The sequence below is a fragment of the Hermetia illucens genome, chromosome 5, assembly GCF_905115235.1.
Source record: "Hermetia illucens chromosome 5, iHerIll2.2.curated.20191125, whole genome shotgun sequence".
NCBI classification, from domain to species: Eukaryota; Metazoa; Arthropoda; class Insecta; order Diptera; family Stratiomyidae; genus Hermetia; species Hermetia illucens.
This window is the reverse complement of record NC_051853.1, coordinates 327306-343137: the sequence shown is the minus strand read 5'-3', so window position 1 is coordinate 343137 and position 15832 is coordinate 327306. Positions and strand designations below refer to the sequence as shown.

General features: G+C 43.4%; 3 protein-coding genes across 4 annotated transcripts; 1 reads left to right on the top strand and 2 right to left on the bottom strand.

Annotated features, from left to right (window-relative positions):
- Positions 1-72: 72 nt before the first annotated feature.
- On the top strand, positions 73-7360 carry LOC119657532 (delta(3,5)-Delta(2,4)-dienoyl-CoA isomerase, mitochondrial). The gene is made up of 7 exons (XM_038064475.1): positions 73-269; positions 6127-6286; positions 6342-6430; positions 6487-6590; positions 6645-6929; positions 6987-7133; positions 7189-7360. Exons 1-7 carry the CDS (start codon positions 215-217, stop codon positions 7285-7287), a joined length of 939 nt encoding a protein of 312 aa, XP_037920403.1. The 5' UTR covers positions 73-214; the 3' UTR covers positions 7288-7360.
- A 4704-nt stretch (positions 7361-12064) lies between these two features.
- Positions 12065-13273, bottom strand: LOC119657111 (transcriptional adapter 1-like). The gene is made up of 2 exons (XM_038063870.1): positions 12321-13273; positions 12065-12265 (listed from the first exon to the last, which is right to left on the bottom strand). The coding sequence occupies exons 1-2, from the start codon at positions 13175-13177 to the stop codon at positions 12139-12141; spliced, it is 984 nt and encodes a 327-aa protein (XP_037919798.1). The 5' UTR covers positions 13178-13273; the 3' UTR covers positions 12065-12138.
- A 192-nt stretch (positions 13274-13465) lies between these two features.
- Positions 13466-14970, bottom strand: LOC119657934 (annexin B10). Of its 2 annotated transcripts, none has more exons than XM_038065122.1 (4): positions 14728-14933; positions 13968-14676; positions 13724-13905; positions 13466-13667 (listed from the first exon to the last, which is right to left on the bottom strand). In XM_038065122.1, exons 1-4 carry the CDS (start codon positions 14902-14904, stop codon positions 13611-13613), a joined length of 1125 nt encoding a protein of 374 aa, XP_037921050.1. In that variant the 5' UTR covers positions 14905-14933; the 3' UTR covers positions 13466-13610. The 2 variants fall into 2 exon arrangements, with proteins under 2 accessions (XP_037921050.1, XP_037921051.1); XM_038065123.1 differs by having other exon boundaries at positions 13611-13667; positions 13968-14677; positions 14747-14970.
- Positions 14971-15832: the final 862 nt, after the last annotated feature.

Genomic DNA, 15832 nt, shown 5'->3' with positions numbered 1-15832 from the left:
AGCAGAAATGGAACGACACAACAGGCTCACGAGCACTCGCTTAGTGCAATGCAGCTCGTTTGCCGGCTAGAGTGACGTATCTTTCTGCATTTGTGGGGATACCACCAAAGTGGATTGTTGACGCGAATTAGTTCAGCGAAGATTTTACCTTGAATTTACATTTAATATTAAGAGTATTGTTCGAAACTAGTGCCTTTTAAAATAAAAACAAACTATGCTGGGTCAAAGGAGCTTGATGTTGGGGAGATCCGTTATTACTAGTCAAATCCGTGAGTTTTTTCTTGCATTGCTCTGGACTTTGAACTTTACTATGTACTTTCCCCTAGAACTAACAATTCGCAGAAAAAAAAACAATTACAGTTTATATTTGTGGAAGTCTATAGGAAAATGTATATAAACGAGTATTTCTCCTTGGCCGTTTATTGAACTAACGGCCAAATTGTGTTATACGCCTCGACACGACAAATTAATCCCCTGGAGTTTTTACATCATTTCGAAATGCCTTTATCTTATTTATCATATTTTGTATGAGGCTGCGTATCTATATTTCATTTTTGTTACTCATCATCATCATCAACGGCGCAACAACCGGTATCCGGTCTAGGGCTGCCTTAATAAGGAACTCCAAACGTCCCGGTTTGGCACCGAGGTCCACAAATTCGATATCCCTAAAAGCTGTCTGGCGTCCTGACCTACACCATCGCTCCATTTTAGGCAGGGTCTGCCTCGTCTTCTTTTTCCACCATAGATATTGCCCTTATAGACTTTCCGGGTGGGGTCATCCTCATCCATACGGATTAAGTGACTCGCCCACCGTAGCCTATTGAGCCGGATTTTATCCACAACCAGACAGTCATGGTATCGCTCATAGATTTCGTCATTGTGTAGGCTACGGAATCGTCCATCCTCATGTAGGGGGCCAAAAATTCTTCGGAGGATTCTTCTCTCGAACGCGGCCAAGAGTTGGCAATTCTTCTTGCTAAGAACCCAAATCCCCGAGAAATACATGAGGCCTGGCAAGATCATTGTCTTGTACAGTAAGAACTTTGACCCTATGGTGAGATGTTTCGAGCGGAACCGTTTTTGTAAGCTGAAATAGGCTCTGTTGGCTGCCAACAACCGTGCGCGGATTTCATCATTGTAGCTGTTATCGGTTGTGACTTTCGACCCTAGATAGGAGAAATTGTCAACGGTCTCAAAGTTGTATTCCCCTATCCTTATTCTTCTTCGTGTTTGCGTTTGACCAGTACGGTTTGATGTTGTTGGTTGATTCGTCCTCGGTGCTGACGTTGCCACCATATATTTTGTCTTGCCTTCATTGATGTGCAGCCCAAGATCTCGCACCAATCGCCGCCTGCTCGATCTGGATGAAGGCAGTTTGTACGTCTCGGGTGGTTCTTCCCATGATGTCGATATCGTCAACATAGGTCAGTAGTTGGGTGGACTTAAAGAGGATCGTACCTCTTGCATTTACCTCAGTATCACGGATCACTTTCTCGAGGGCCAGGTTAAAAAGGGCGCATGATAGGGCATCCCCTTGTCTTAAACCGTTGCTGATGTCGAATGATCTTGAGAGTGATCCTGCTGCTTTTATCTGGCCTCGCACATTAGTCAGGGTCAGCCTAGTCAGTCTTATTAATTTCGTCGGGATATCGAATTCTCTCATGGTCGTGTACAGTTTTACCCTGGCTATGCTATCATAGGCGGCTTTAAATTCAATAAACAGATGGTGCAACTGTTGTCCATATTCCAACAGTTTTTCCATCGCTTGCCGCAGAGAGAAAATCTTATCTGTTGCTGATTTGCCTGGAGTGAAGCCTCTTTGGTATGGGCCAATGATGTTCTGGACGTATGGGGCTATCCGGCCTAGCAAGATAGTGGAGAATATCTTATAGATGGTACTCAGCAACGTGATATCTCTATAATTGCTGCACTGTGTGATATCTCCCTTTTTATGTATGAGACAGATAATGCCTCGTTGCCAATCGTCAGGCATTGATGAGCAAAAGTTGATGAACCACTTGGTGTAACTGGTCGCCTCCATATTTAACCAATTCGGCTGTAATTCCATCGGCTCCTGGCGACTTATGATTTTTAAGCCGATGAATTGCACGGACTGTTTCTCCTAGACTTGGTGGTGGCAGTATTTGTCCGTCGTCTTCAGTTGGCGGGATCTCCAACTCGCCAATGTCTGGTTGTTCAGTAGCTCATCGAAATACTCAACCCATTTTTGTTACTAATTTACTTTAACCTTTATCCCGGCCGGTTGCGGGGTCGACTCGTCTAGATTGGGTTCTCTATCTCTCTCGATAATAGGCTTAGTCTGGGTGGAATCGAGAAGTCCGGAAATCATCATCTGGCGCGTCAAGTCACCGCTGTTTTGAGTTCTGCTTAGCGCGGATTACATGAAAATATCAAGAAGATACCTCTTTGGTAATTTATCAACGATGAATCCAGTCCATGCACGTCCAATGTCAGTGCATGGATATCTTTATTTCGGGCGTGAACATAACATGTTATACCATGTTACACAACATCTTCGGCTCTATTACCGTAAAACGACACTAATTGCTTTTGGTAGCTGACGGAGGGAAAACGACGCTATGGTAGAAGTTAGGTTTCGCTGTGAACTTTATCCCCTGATTCAGCACGCTCGACGGATTCGACAGGCATTTCTTTTTTCTATATTTGGGGAATGTTTACTTTTCAATTCTTGCTGTTGAGTTAGTCGGCATCAAATTTGCAACCCGTGCAAGCACAGGAACGAGATCTCCAAATGGTTATTTTCACCGTCAGCCCGGGAGCGTGCAAATGCTTGGCATTTCAAACACTCACCCACTGATTAGCTGCGGATTCATGCCTTTGTTGAGGATTGTCACCTTGAGGAAGTCCGACTCATTTGAACTCCAGTCTACGACGGGCTTCCTATTAATGAACTAGCACACCAGACTTCCAAGAGCTACCCTAGCGGGCACACCCACAAACCTCCTCTCACGACGGACTGACAACAATCACGAAAAAGTTCATGGACACCTCTAATGAAGAGAATCAACAAACCTGTAGGACAAAAGGAAAGATCTTCGCCAACATCTTCAAACCAATTCCAAACAAGCCTAGATTCTCCACGCTAAAAAAATCTGAAACCACCAAATTGATTAACCGCCTTGTCACCAACAATACTACGATCTTCCTGGCTAGAATAGGTGCATCAACTACGGACCGCTGCAACGCATGCGGTGAAGTTGCAACAAATGACCACACCATCTTACGCAGCAGCAAACTCCAACTATTTCGCCCGCAGCTCACTCCATCTTCAAAGAACAGAGATGTCTAGCTGCCCTCTTTAATGGCATGAAACACAATAATATGATATTATTAGACTGCATCTGTTGTTGATATCTAATACAACACAGCGTACATCAATCTCTTCAACCGTAACCTGGAAACAACTTTTTGGAAATAAACAAAACCGAAACAACCTCACTTTCCTGCTCAACTACAAAATCGATGTGATACCACACCAGGCAATAATATAAACACATGCTGATAAACGGATATGCACACATAATCTAATAGGAGTCACATCAACAAAAATCGAAATTAACGACATCGCTGGCGTTATAGGCGCAGCCTTCCAACCGGCCTCGCGAGATCTTTCTGCTCAAGAAAATCACCTAGACACTGCGAGCACCCCGAATTCAAACAAACAAACAATAGCCTTTATCCCGATCGGCTGCGGGGTTGGCTGGTCTAGATAAGGTTCTCTATCTCTCTCAATAATAAGCTTGGTCGAGGTGGAATCAAGAAGTCCGTAAATCATCATCTGGCGCATCACCGCTGTGTTGAGTTCTGCTTAGCGTGGATTACATGAAACTATCATAGAAGGTGCCTCGCTAGTAATTTATCGACGATGAGTCCAATGTCATATCGAGCGCGGATGTCTTTATTTCGACTTGAATGTAACTTGTTACACCATGATCCAACGCAACATCTTCGGCTCTATTATCACGAAGTGACACTCTTTGCTTTTGGTAGCTGACGGAGGAAGTGCTACGATAGAAGTTAGGTTTCACTGCAACTTAGTGTTGGCTTCATTAGGCTTGGGCCTCGAAACGCCTATTTTGTTCAGGTCCATGTGCTCCCTGGGACGATCATTCTATTTTTAACCAGGTTGTTCGAGACCAGAATGGTTGTGAGATATTAGGAAAATATCAGCTCCAAAGAGCAATGTGTAGAGCGTTAGACGTTGGAATTCCCGGGTGACTATCACGCGGGTCATGTCGACCGAATCAGATGGCAATTTGAATACTCTGCCAGGCAGCCTTGTTTTTTCCACATTGGAACGGTAGTGCTTTCTTGCCGGTCAGATGTTGTTGTACCCTCCTTAATGCCGCAACTGAGGAACTCACTGCGCCAGGGTGGATTCACAGTCTCTTATTGTATTGTTTTTTCCTTTCCTCCACGTTGATTAGGTGTTAGATCTACAGCAGCGAGATAACGTCCATGATCAGATGAGATTCGAACTCTCGCATAGACAATCACGGGGTTCATTTAAGATGACTGCACTTGCCAGCAGAGATAGCGGCTTGCAGCTGGAACCCAAACGACAACACCAACAACAACAAACACGACGATACAACCAGCAATAGCTAAAATTTTTAGAAGGAGCGACAATACACCACGCTCACTGCTTCTGGCAGCTAAAAAGGGAGATTCCACTATTAATCCCTTTGCAAGAAGGGCGAAATTACGACGGTCACCTGCTGAAAAAGCAGGAAGGTCCACTGTCCCAACGGCAAAGGCGATTGCAAGTGAAAAACGGAGTGACACCACAGATGCTAAGAGTCGTAGCGCCAAAAAAGGGGAGACGCCACCGAATTCGAGAAAAGATGGCAAACTCCGAGCTGCGTGACACCCTTTTGTCGTGAAAGAAGGACGAAGAACTCTCCAACTAGGCGGGAACGCAAATCATTTCACCGGAGAGGATGGACCTGGACCGAAGGGCAGGAGGAGAAAAGGCTACTCAAGAAGTGCGGGATGGCTCTGCGGAAAGTGAAAGCTGCTACCATCGCCCAGCGAAACCTCCATGGATGTCAAAAATGCCATACTGGAGATGGAAGAACTGCTGGATCTTGATGCGCACCAGCGAAATTCCTGGATGACACCCGAAAAAAGGTGAGAAAAAACACATCGGTAGTGTAGTTGCAAAAAGTGTAGTGCCCTCAGCCCGTCAGAGGGGGAGGGGACAAAAATTGACAAACGGAGGCGAGGGGAAATAAGCGTGGATCTGCTGACGAGGATGCAACAAGAAGAATTCCACGAGGTGGTAACCAAACGAAGGAAAGAGCGTCGAAAAAAGGAGAAAACTCAAACAACAACAACCAAAGTTGAATAGCAACGGCATTGGCTAGGAAAGTCGAAGTCGACTACGACGGTAAAATCAGCGAAAGAAAAAGAGCAAGGGCAAACCACGGCCAGTGGCCAATCTCATCATGCCGAACAAAGGGAAACCGTTCTTCGAGAAGTCACCAAACCAGAAGACGCTGGGATTTATGTTAAATCTACCCTGGGGAGGATGGTCTCACTAACAAGGAACAGGTGGAAGAACCGATAAAAAGGGATTATCCAGATGTGAGCAACCTTAAGGTGATAATTACGTCTGTCAACTCCAGAGGACGAAAATTGGCCATTGCCACTGTCCCTCAGAAGATAGCGAGTCGACTTCTACATTGCGAAAAAATAAAGATCGAGTAGATTATTTGCAGAATAAGGCGAAAAGCAGTTCCAACCTGCTGTTTTAGGTGCTGGGCATACGGATATACACCAAGGGCTTACAAAGGGCAGGACAGAAGCACTTTATGTTACAAGTGTGGCGAACCCGGGCGCAAACCGAAGACTTGTAAGTCGGCGCGGTACTGTGTCTTTTGCAAGGACCGTGGTCTGCAAAAAGAAGATGTAACTCATGTTCCCGGTTCTGTGGCACCATGATTCACATCCTGCAAACACTTTCACTGTTTATGTTTTGAAGAAGTAACATATATTAACGTTTTCAACCGCTAATACTGAGACCATTATTCTTTTTATATTTTTTCTACAAAAATTATATTCTCTTAATTTCGCCTGTAGAATCTTCTGCCAAACGATTGTTATGTTCTGCTACTGAGCAAACACCGTCAAAAATCAACAAATTCAAAGAGATAGCTGTGACGATACCTAAGCCTTTCGTGTACCAAGTCGAGTTAAACAAGCCCCAAAAATATAATGCAATTAGCATGCAGATGTGGATGTAATAGATACTTTTAGTCTAACCAATTATGGCCTTATACAATTTATTTTTGCAGTGAAATTAAGGACTGTTTTGAACAGCTAAGCGACGATCCTGATTGTCGTGTAATTATTCTCTCAGGTGCCGGAAAACACTTCACAGCTGGTAAGTGAATCAGAATCAACCAATAAGGAAGACGTTGACTGATTTTTATCCGTCAGGAATTGATTTGAATAGTATGATGAAACTTGGTCAAGAATTGAGCCAAATTGAAGATGTTGGCCGGAAAGCAGTCCATCTTAACAAACGTATAAAACTCTATCAGGTACCTTTCATAAGATCGATCTAATGGTTTATGGTTTTGACAGTAAACTTGTAGGATGGGTTTTCGGCTCTTGAAGTCTGCAGGAAGCCAGTGATTGCTGCTGTACATTCAGCATGCATTGGTGCCGGCATCGATATTATAACTGCAGCCGATATACGTTACTGCTCTGAGGACGCATGGTTCCAGGTAAAGGAAGTAGAAATCGGAATGGCCGCAGACGTTGGTACACTCCAACGTTTGCCAAAAGCTATTGGCAGTCAGAGTTTGGCCCGTGAACTCTGTCTAACTGGTCGTAAATTCTTAAGCAAGGAAGCTCATGCAAGCGGTCTTGTGAGCAAGGTAATGAAAACTACGAGTATTATGATATATCTGAAATACTTACATGGCTGATTTCAGGTGTTCGCAGATAAAGATACATTGATAAATGGTGCGATTGAATTGGCTGAAACCATTGCCTCAATGAGCCCCATCGCTGTACAAGCAACCAAGAAAAACATGGTTTACTCCTTAGATCATACAAATCAAGAAGGCCTAGACCAAATTGTAAGACAAAATTCTAAATGATAAGTTTAATTATATTCAACATTTCTCATTTCAGCGGGAGATGAACCAGGCATTTTTGCAAAGTGAAGATTTTGCAAATGCTGTGATGGCACAAATTTCTAAGGATGAGAAACCTGTTTTTTCGAAATTGTAATCGTCTGATTAAATTTTAAGAATGCGATATATATAAATTGTTCATATTTTAATACATTTTGCTTCTAAAGTAACCTGCGCCTAGTTTGTGCATAGTTTTAAACTATAAAACTGCAGCATTACAGCTGCTTCCATTTGGGTAACTAAATTTATTGGACTAGGTTATCAGTTCAGCTCTGCAGTAGGTTTCAAGCAGGAAGGAATTATTATATGAAAGCCTTCATCTATATTTGAGGTAAGAAATCAGTTAAAATCTCTAGTATTGAATTTGTAAAAGCACTTCCCCCGAATGAATCCCTAAATATCTTCGGAACGGGCTTAAATAGACAGGAATCAAGTGTTGGGAAATGATTTTCTGAAGGAGAATGGCATAGGGTACTGCTCATAGTGTTACTGCTATAAAAGGGATCTCTGCTATAACTCTGAAATATTCAAACAAATAATAAAAGAGCATTTTCGAAATTCTTTACATTCCCGTGAAAAGCAAGCAAAATCGCACTTGCAGGACATTTTCTGTAGTTTCTACGCAACTACGTATTGTACGTATGCTCGTCTTCACATCGTCGGCAGCATGCACCTGTATGATCGGCGCTAAGAATTCATGAAATGAAGGTTTCGTATCATCTTTTTATGAATTGTTGCATATTTAATTCAATTGTAAAACGGCTGTGGCTTTACAGAAGCCTAGAAAGCGATGATAATTAAAAATTCAAATCTCTTCCTTTTATACTGAATCTAGCTGTTCTGTTGTTGATCGGAAGTAAGCTTCGTGAACGTTTGTTAATCAAACCGTTGATGATCCAGCCGAAGTTCACTTGGACGGAATCCAAAATGTGTTTGGTTACTTTTACCATGCCTACGATTAGGGAAGGGTTAGCATCCGGTGGATCATGTGATTGAAAGAGGCACTTCTTGCTGTTGGGCGTGGTCCGAAATGCTTGGTTTCTGTCGGTTTCATGTAGGATCCAGGTTTAATGTCGGGAATGGTCATGTCGCTGCCTTTCCCTGCAGAGTGAATCCAGTTGAAAGGCCTGGGAGTACTTACTTTGAATTTATTCTCAAAGTGTTTTGGCTAAGAATAAATTATAATGAAATAAATTGGAGTTAAAATCTTTGATTTGAGGACTTCTTCTTTCCGTCCTATTTAACCTGCAAAACTCACATTAATAAAGGGACACCCTCAAATCTAATGTAGGGCCTGAGGATGTTAAGGCAGGGTGGGGTCCCCAAAAGGCACCCCTCATTGAATATCTGAGGCAGGAGAAGCATCGATTGCTGGTCCAGAGTTTTACAGCTCTACGTGCCCGGTTAAACCAGTATTTTCTTTTTATTTTAACTTCCAGATTTAGCTTACGTGTTATATTCGGGTAGACACGCACAATACCTCAATGGTTCTTTTTCAGGTTCTGGTGGTTCCGCACCGGTATAAGGACACTAGAAATTTTGTAGAATTTCAGGGGCTAAAGTCTTCAAAGAGCTCACCTCATTCTCGGGCCTGGCTAGCAAAGAGGCAAGCGAGAGCGCGTCGATGGAACACTTCAGTAAAGCCTCAGAACTGAGGAAAGCGGGAAATAGTATCCGAAATATGCATATTTTCAGAAAGAACAACTTCCGATTGCCGACCGATCCCCATGAAACAGGTACAATCGCTGTCAGTGGCAGTTATCTGTCCAGAACTGAGCGATTTACATACCTCGGGTCAACGCTATCAGCCAATGGAGAAATTGCTTGACGCATTAACGCAACCTGGATGAAGTGGCGTTCCACAACTGGTGTTCTTTGTGATCGACGTATCAACGAACGTCTCAAATCTAAAATTTACCGCAATGTCGTCCGTCCTGCCCTCTATGGTTCTGAGTGTTGGTCAACTATAAAAGACAATGAACGACGTCTTGCGGTAATGGAGACGAAGATGTTGCGTTGGACTAGTGGCGTGACACGTTTTGATCACATCCGAAATGAGGATTCTCACGATCGTTATGGGGTTGCACCGATCGTGGAAAAAATGCGAGAGAAGCGTCTTCGATTGTATGGTCACGTAATTTGCGCTAACAAAAATTCACTTGCCAAGATTGAGGGGGGGGTGGGCGACCGAAACAATCGTGGCTTGATACGCTGAATGGAGATTTAAAAGCCTCGCGACTGCATCCAGATCAGGCATTTCATAGACCCCAATGACGAAATCGATCATGAAAAACCGACCCCGCTTATGAACGGGTGGTCTTTATGTCACATTTTCATTTATTTTTCCTACTTTTATTTTTCTTTCTTTCTTCTATTTTCAGAAATTAGTTTTATTTTCATTTTTTTTCCATGTATTTGGTCCCTCTGCCTAAGAAGAAATAATAATGTAATAAATTGGAATTAAAATCTTTGATTTGGGGACTTCTTCTTTATATCCTTCTCCCTAATCCGCAAAACTCGCATTACATCGAACCAAAATACCGGATTGCGTTTCTTGATTGAAAACGTTGCCAACGTCTTTGCACTTCCTACGAAATTAACTGAAGAGTTCTCGACATCTACCTAATACAGCGAGGTCGAGAGGCTGACAGTTACCCTGCCTAACCATGGCGCCATCGACCTAAGACTCCAACGAATTCAGAAATGGAATTTCATAATGGCCAAGATAGAACAACAAATCCTCCTCAGGGCCGCTCCGCAAATCAGAATCTCTATTCCCTACCATAATTTGCTTGCCTTAAAGTAGGTAACTATTCCATGCAACAGGAGAAAGGTGTTTTCCTCTATATATAAGAAGCACCCAGACTATTAGATCGTTGAAGTAGCTATGGAAATGTTACAGGGAGTACATGAGTGTGTTGCTTAGAACTACTTGGTGCAGAATGATAGATAAGCAGCACAAGTTCCCCGGAGAGTTTTAACAGAAGTTGATTACCAGGACCCGTTAATTATGGGGAGGAAGCGTGGTCGACTTGCTATGCTCCAAATGAGAGTTTAGGGAAAAATATACATCAAATTCAGATAGCATGAAGCAAGTGGACAGTTAGAGGCGAATATTAAGGAAATCTGCCCCCCAAAAATAAACCAATCATGGGGAAGAAGAAATGAAGCTTTTTACTGTACACTTTTTCGAATACTCAGCGCTTACCACTTTAGAGGGTAGGCCATAGGTTGGAGAGTAAAACTGGGCGCATTATTAGGAGTATTTAGAAGCAGTGTAGATATTTGCTTTTACGAGCCTTAGTTTTTCACCATTCTAACGGGTTACACCATTCATTGGAAGATGGCCGGCAAGTGGGTTACCCTAAGAGCATTTGGCGCAGAACAAGAGAGAATAGGTGCGAGCGTCTCTGCGAATCGTGATGGGAACTGAAGGGCACCACGTTTGTGTGGTTGACGCTGGTTGGTCATTTCAAAATCGATCATAGAATATCTGGGAGCAATGACCGATGCCAAGTTGAACTTCCAGGGGGACCTCGACTATGCGCGAGAAAAGGCAGCAAAGGTTAGTTCATGTCTAGCGAAGATGATGCCAAATATTAGAGAGCCAAAATCTAGTCGCCGATTGCTTATCGCAGGGATGGTGAAATCCATCCTGCTATACGCTGTTCTTGTCTGAGCGGGAGCTCTGGACAACACGGTGAATCAGAGAAGGATAAGTTCGGCATACCGGTGAATTGCGTTGAGGGTATGCAGCGTATATACTGTCTTATCGGGTGTGCCTTTACGGAAAGAAAAAGGGAATGGTCACAGGAATACTGGGTAGGTAAGCTGTATTCCAGTGAAACCGAGATAGAGGCACTCGATGATTGTGCGCAAGTGGCCAGAAGCTATTTGCCAAATGCGCTTGCGGCGTGTAGGATGCCGTCAAGAAAAAGAATCCCAAAGGCCGCGCCTCATTGAACATCTGAGGCAGGAGTTTTATGGTTCCAAGCGCCTGGTTGAGTCGATATTTTCGTTTTATTTTAATTTTCAGATTTAGCTGGCGTGTTATATTCGGGTAGACAGACACAATATCCACAATGGTTGTTTTTCAGGTTCCGGTGGATCCGCACCGGTATAAGGACACTAGAAATTTTGTAGAATTTCAGGGGCTAAAGTCTTCAAAGAACTCACCTCATTCCCGGGCCTGACTAGCAAAGAGGCAAGCGAGAGCGCGTCAATGGAACAGCTCAGTAGAGCATCAGTACTGACGAAAGCGACAAATAATATCCGAAATATGCTTATTTGCAGAAAGAACAAATTCCTAGTAAAGCAAAAAGGGAAAAATTTCAAATTTTAATAATCATTTCAATTAGAATTAGTTTGAAATAAATTCAACTTTTGAAATTATCCCCGGGAATGAGGTTTGTTTTTCTCAATGTGATGATTTAGTGTCGAGAATTTCCTCCAATTGTCACTGATTCGCAATTGTTTCTCCGGCGCCAAATAAAATGCTCAAGAAGGTACAGAATGTAGCAGTTATTTAAGGAACCCCCTACCGTGCGGAGTGGAGGAGCGTGAAAATTTATTTTTTAATACTCAAGGGTCAGGTCAGAGGATTCGAATAAGTTCCATTTGAAGCTGACTTCATTCACTAAATTCTCAACCAAATTATATTTGAATTCCTCAAAAGTATTCATCCAGACTCTGCACATGTAGTAACAAATTCATTCAAACAAATTTCTCTAGAGACTCTGCAAAATCACTTCCGGTGGTAGCAACAATGGAGCGGAGAAGATGAGGAACAGAAACTTTGGACGACAAATGGCAATTGTGACTGAAGCTCCTCTTAAACCTGGATTTTTATGATAAATTAATTCAGAAACTAATAATGTAAATCCACGTTCTTTATGTCTTAGCTTCTATGTACAAAATCAACGTAATCACATTGCAGCCACTCACTGTGCTAATGCAACATTTGGGACATCCGCTCCATATTTACGGAATGAACTGAATGTGACAATAAAATATTTCGCTCTCGCAGAACTTTGTAGACATCGTTTACTGTAATCAAGCACTTCCTTACTGGGTATCTGCAAAAACAAAAATTTGAAGTGTCTTTGTTGAAGCATTACCCGAGATACTTACAACTGCTCACAGGCTGAGAAATAGGTCTCCTCTTCTGGCAGTTTCTCCGAAGCGAATCGCTCCCCGATATTTTTATCGTCGTACATTTTCTGACGCGGTGTCCAACTTTTCTGGAACTCTTCCTCCGGTAACATTTCCTGGTTATACCTTTCAGGAAGGCTTTTCTCTTCGTAAGTTTTTTGGCGTGATGCTCGGTTTCGGACGAAAGGGTCGGGGATTGTTACACCAACATCATAAAAGTAATTACCGGCGGCCGTAAGTTTGCACTGTTTCCGGGACAAAATCACGGCGGTAATTATATTCTTCAGCAAAGACTGGACTGCCAGTACGACATATTCCGCGACGGCGTCGTCGACGTGAACTAGTCCGTGTTCCCACGCTCCCACCATCATCCGTCCCATGATGAATCCGATATCTGGCAGGAAGTATTCTTGGACGCAGTACTTTGGCATTGATGGCGGCTGATCATCGCTTGCGTTGGGCTGTCGTATCAACTCCACATTCTCATCCGGCAGGAATTCAAATAAGTCGTAGGGCTCGAAATTGACGCGGTCAACGCCGGAGCGAGAACTACGTTTTCGTTTCCTGCTGCTCCGATTCAAGGAGATTGAACTAGTGGAAGACGTTTGCGGGAGACGCAACGCATCGATTTTGTTTAGTAGAGCCAAAAAAAATTGGTTGTGTAAATGTACAGATTCGCCTGTTAGTATTTTGCGGCACTCGAAATCGAATTCCTCTTGCGTCCACTTCCCACTAAACCAAGATTTCAAGTGGCTGAAATATCGCTGAGAATTCTCGCCAAGCGATGTAACTAGTGCAATCTTTGCTGCTACGACTTTCTCTGATAACTCCGACATTTTTTTCAGCCACAAAATAACGCCAACAAGAATTATTTACTCCAAAGTCTAAGAAGTGCGACAACTGAGTAAATAAACAAATGCCTTTCTTCAAACTGTCAAAGAGACGTCCCTCGGTTCGGCATGTAGCCGGATTCTGGTGCATGTAAAATTCGATGCAACTGCCGCCCGGTAGGCAATAGAAGAAAGATGGAACGAATACACTTGATGTATCCAACCGACCCCAAAAGCGGGTAAGAGAAGCCCTGCCCTGCAACAAACACAATGCCGGCTATAACCACTCTAAAATACGGTTTACTCAACAAAATGGAGTGTTTTTATTTAGCTCTAATAGTTACAAGCAAAAAGACAATTAGGGACACTGGTTCTTAAGGGAGATTCACAGTTGTAGTTATAAGGCCTCGACGCCATAGGACGGTTACGGACAAGAAGTTCAAGCACATCCAATTAATGCACATAGCGCTCGTTTATAATCGCCTGAAGTTTCCGACTGTAAAAAGACTTTTATTAACAATGTAATTTCAGGAGAGAAATATTCTGTTCCACCTTCACCGCACTCAAAAGTGTGCGATCATGCATTCGCTCGAATTCATCTTTAATGTTTCCTAAGTCGATTTCCGACCGACTCACTATAATTCGGATCAAAGTAGTATCGTCAGTTCCTATGCCATCCATGGCTTTGAAAAGCCGCCGAGCGAAAAATGCCGGGGGCGACTGCACACATTCCACTTGGAAAAAAATTATTTCAAAAATTCATTTGGTGTCTAGAAGGGGAATATTAAGGTCTTACCAACAGCCATCATGGCGTTATGGAGTTCACCACTCATTTCGTGTTTGATAGCCTGCTCAATGGTCATCCCCGAGAGGTTCTTGTACTCCTCGAAGACCAAACGCAGTTGTGCAAAACTCGCGTGGGCCATCACTCGATTGAACACCTCCTCGTCGGTTCCAAGCTTGGCTTCTCCCGCCGCATATAGAGATTCTGCTTGTTCGCGCGCCTTTTCCGGATCCACCACGTTAGCATCATCTCGCACCCCGGTTACAACGAGTGTTAGAAATCGTCGGAAATGACCGGAAGTTTCACTACACAAGTGCTCGGCTAGTGGCCGGTCGTACATTTCCTCGTATTTGTTAACCAACCGCTGGATCTCCTCATTCGACTTAGTGCATACGATTTCAACAAGTGCCTCTTCGTGGGTTCCTATTCCCGCCATAGCCTTATGCAGTTGTTTACACAAATATTCGTCTGGAGGCGACATCAAACCGACGATCACGTCCTCAAACTTCCCACCAAGTTCACTTTTCAAATCTTCAATTAGGTCTCGCCCATATTCTTCAAGAAAGTATTTCTTAATGAGTTGCCTCTGGTCGTTGCTGCGGGCGGTCAAAATATCAATGATTGCTTGTTCGTCTGTCCCGAAACCTTTCATGGCGGCGCGAAGCGCCTGACCATCTTCGGATGCGTTGAACCCTTGAAACGGGACTACAGTAGGCCGCGGCTGCAAAAAATTGTCTCAGCAATTTACAGCTATACAAACGTAACAAATTACCACATAATCCATTCCCAGCGACAAAGAAAGTGCAAACTTTGAACAAGAAACCTGAACAACTTTTCCGTCTGACGGGTCGCCAGGTGCTGGTGACAACCCACGTCGTAAAGTGAAAACAGCAATAGTGGAGAGGAAGCACGAAATTAGCACATAGAATAATCTCAAGTTCAAATCCATTCCATGAAATTTAAAAGATTTAACCGAATTCACAAACCAGCACTGCAGGTCGAGTTAAGTTCAGAACCGGCTGCCGCGCTTTGAAGGCTGTTAGGGCTTGAGGGGCACAACTTGAAGCTCTTCCGTCAGCATACACAGGCGAATACCAGACGCCCACGCTCCGTTTCGCTTTGCGGCGAAAATGCGTTAGACGGGGTCAGTGGAAATTGGCATTTGGCCAGAAATAAAATCGAGTCGAAAATCAGATTCTTAGGTGGCATTCACACTTACCGAAATCATGTATGGATGAAAGATTTGCCTTTGAAGACATTTTCCTTTTCATTCTTCTTTTTCTTCAGCCTTTGTTCCGTTCACAAGCGGGGTCGGCTCGTCGTGATCGGCTTCGCTCTATCGAATGCCTGATCTGGGTGCAATATCGAGGCTTTCAAATCCCCATCTAGCGTATCAAGCCACCGTTGTTTAGGTCTGCCTTTTGGTCGTTTACCGTCGACTTCGATGTTCAGACCAATCTTGACAAGTGAAATCTCGTTTGCACGAATTGCGTGTCCATACCATCGAAGATGCCTCTCTCGCAACTTTTCCACGATCGGTACAACCCCATAGCGATCGCGGATATCCTCATTTCGGATCTGATCTAAACGCGTGACGCCACTAGTCCAACGTAGCATCTTCGTCTCCATTACAAAATATTTTCCTTTTTGTTGGCATTGGTATTTGGCAATATATACAAGTACGTATTTCGGGGACCAACTGTCCCTTCTTCAAAGTTTTATCTTCTGAAGATAAATTTCGGCCAAATAACAAGTTCCTAATTCAAACCATGCATGGATGCAAACAGATACTTTCACTTTTTTAATGGTAATGTTGTGTGTATATCGTACATGAGGTGAATGAGGAGGTCGCGGTTCCAGGTGGAACGTAGATGCAT

Bases quoted from the DNA above. Each gene is read 5' to 3' on its own strand.
- LOC119657934 (XM_038065122.1), bottom strand. From the start codon at position 14,904: ATGGATTTGAACTTGAGATTATTCTATGTGCTAATTTCGTGCTTCCTC. The intron at 14,677-14,727 runs GTAATTTGTTAC...AATTTTTTGCAG, and splicing joins CGCTGGGAATGGATTATGTG to CCGCGGCCTACTGTAGTCCC. The intron at 13,668-13,723 runs GTGGAACAGAAT...GTCTTTTTACAG, and splicing joins CACTTTTGAGTGCGGTGAAG to TCGGAAACTTCAGGCGATTA.
- LOC119657532 (XM_038064475.1), top strand. From the start codon at position 215: ATGCTGGGTCAAAGGAGCTTGATGTTGGGGAGATCCGTTATTACTAGT. The intron at 270-6,126 runs GTGAGTTTTTTC...TTTCGCCTGTAG, and splicing joins CGTTATTACTAGTCAAATCC to AATCTTCTGCCAAACGATTG. The intron at 6,431-6,486 runs GTAAGTGAATCA...TTTATCCGTCAG, and splicing joins CGGAAAACACTTCACAGCTG to GAATTGATTTGAATAGTATG.
- LOC119657111 (XM_038063870.1), bottom strand. From the start codon at position 13,177: ATGTCGGAGTTATCAGAGAAAGTCGTAGCAGCAAAGATTGCACTAGTT. The intron at 12,266-12,320 runs GTAAGTATCTCG...TTGTTTTTGCAG, and splicing joins TTCTCAGCCTGTGAGCAGTT to ATACCCAGTAAGGAAGTGCT.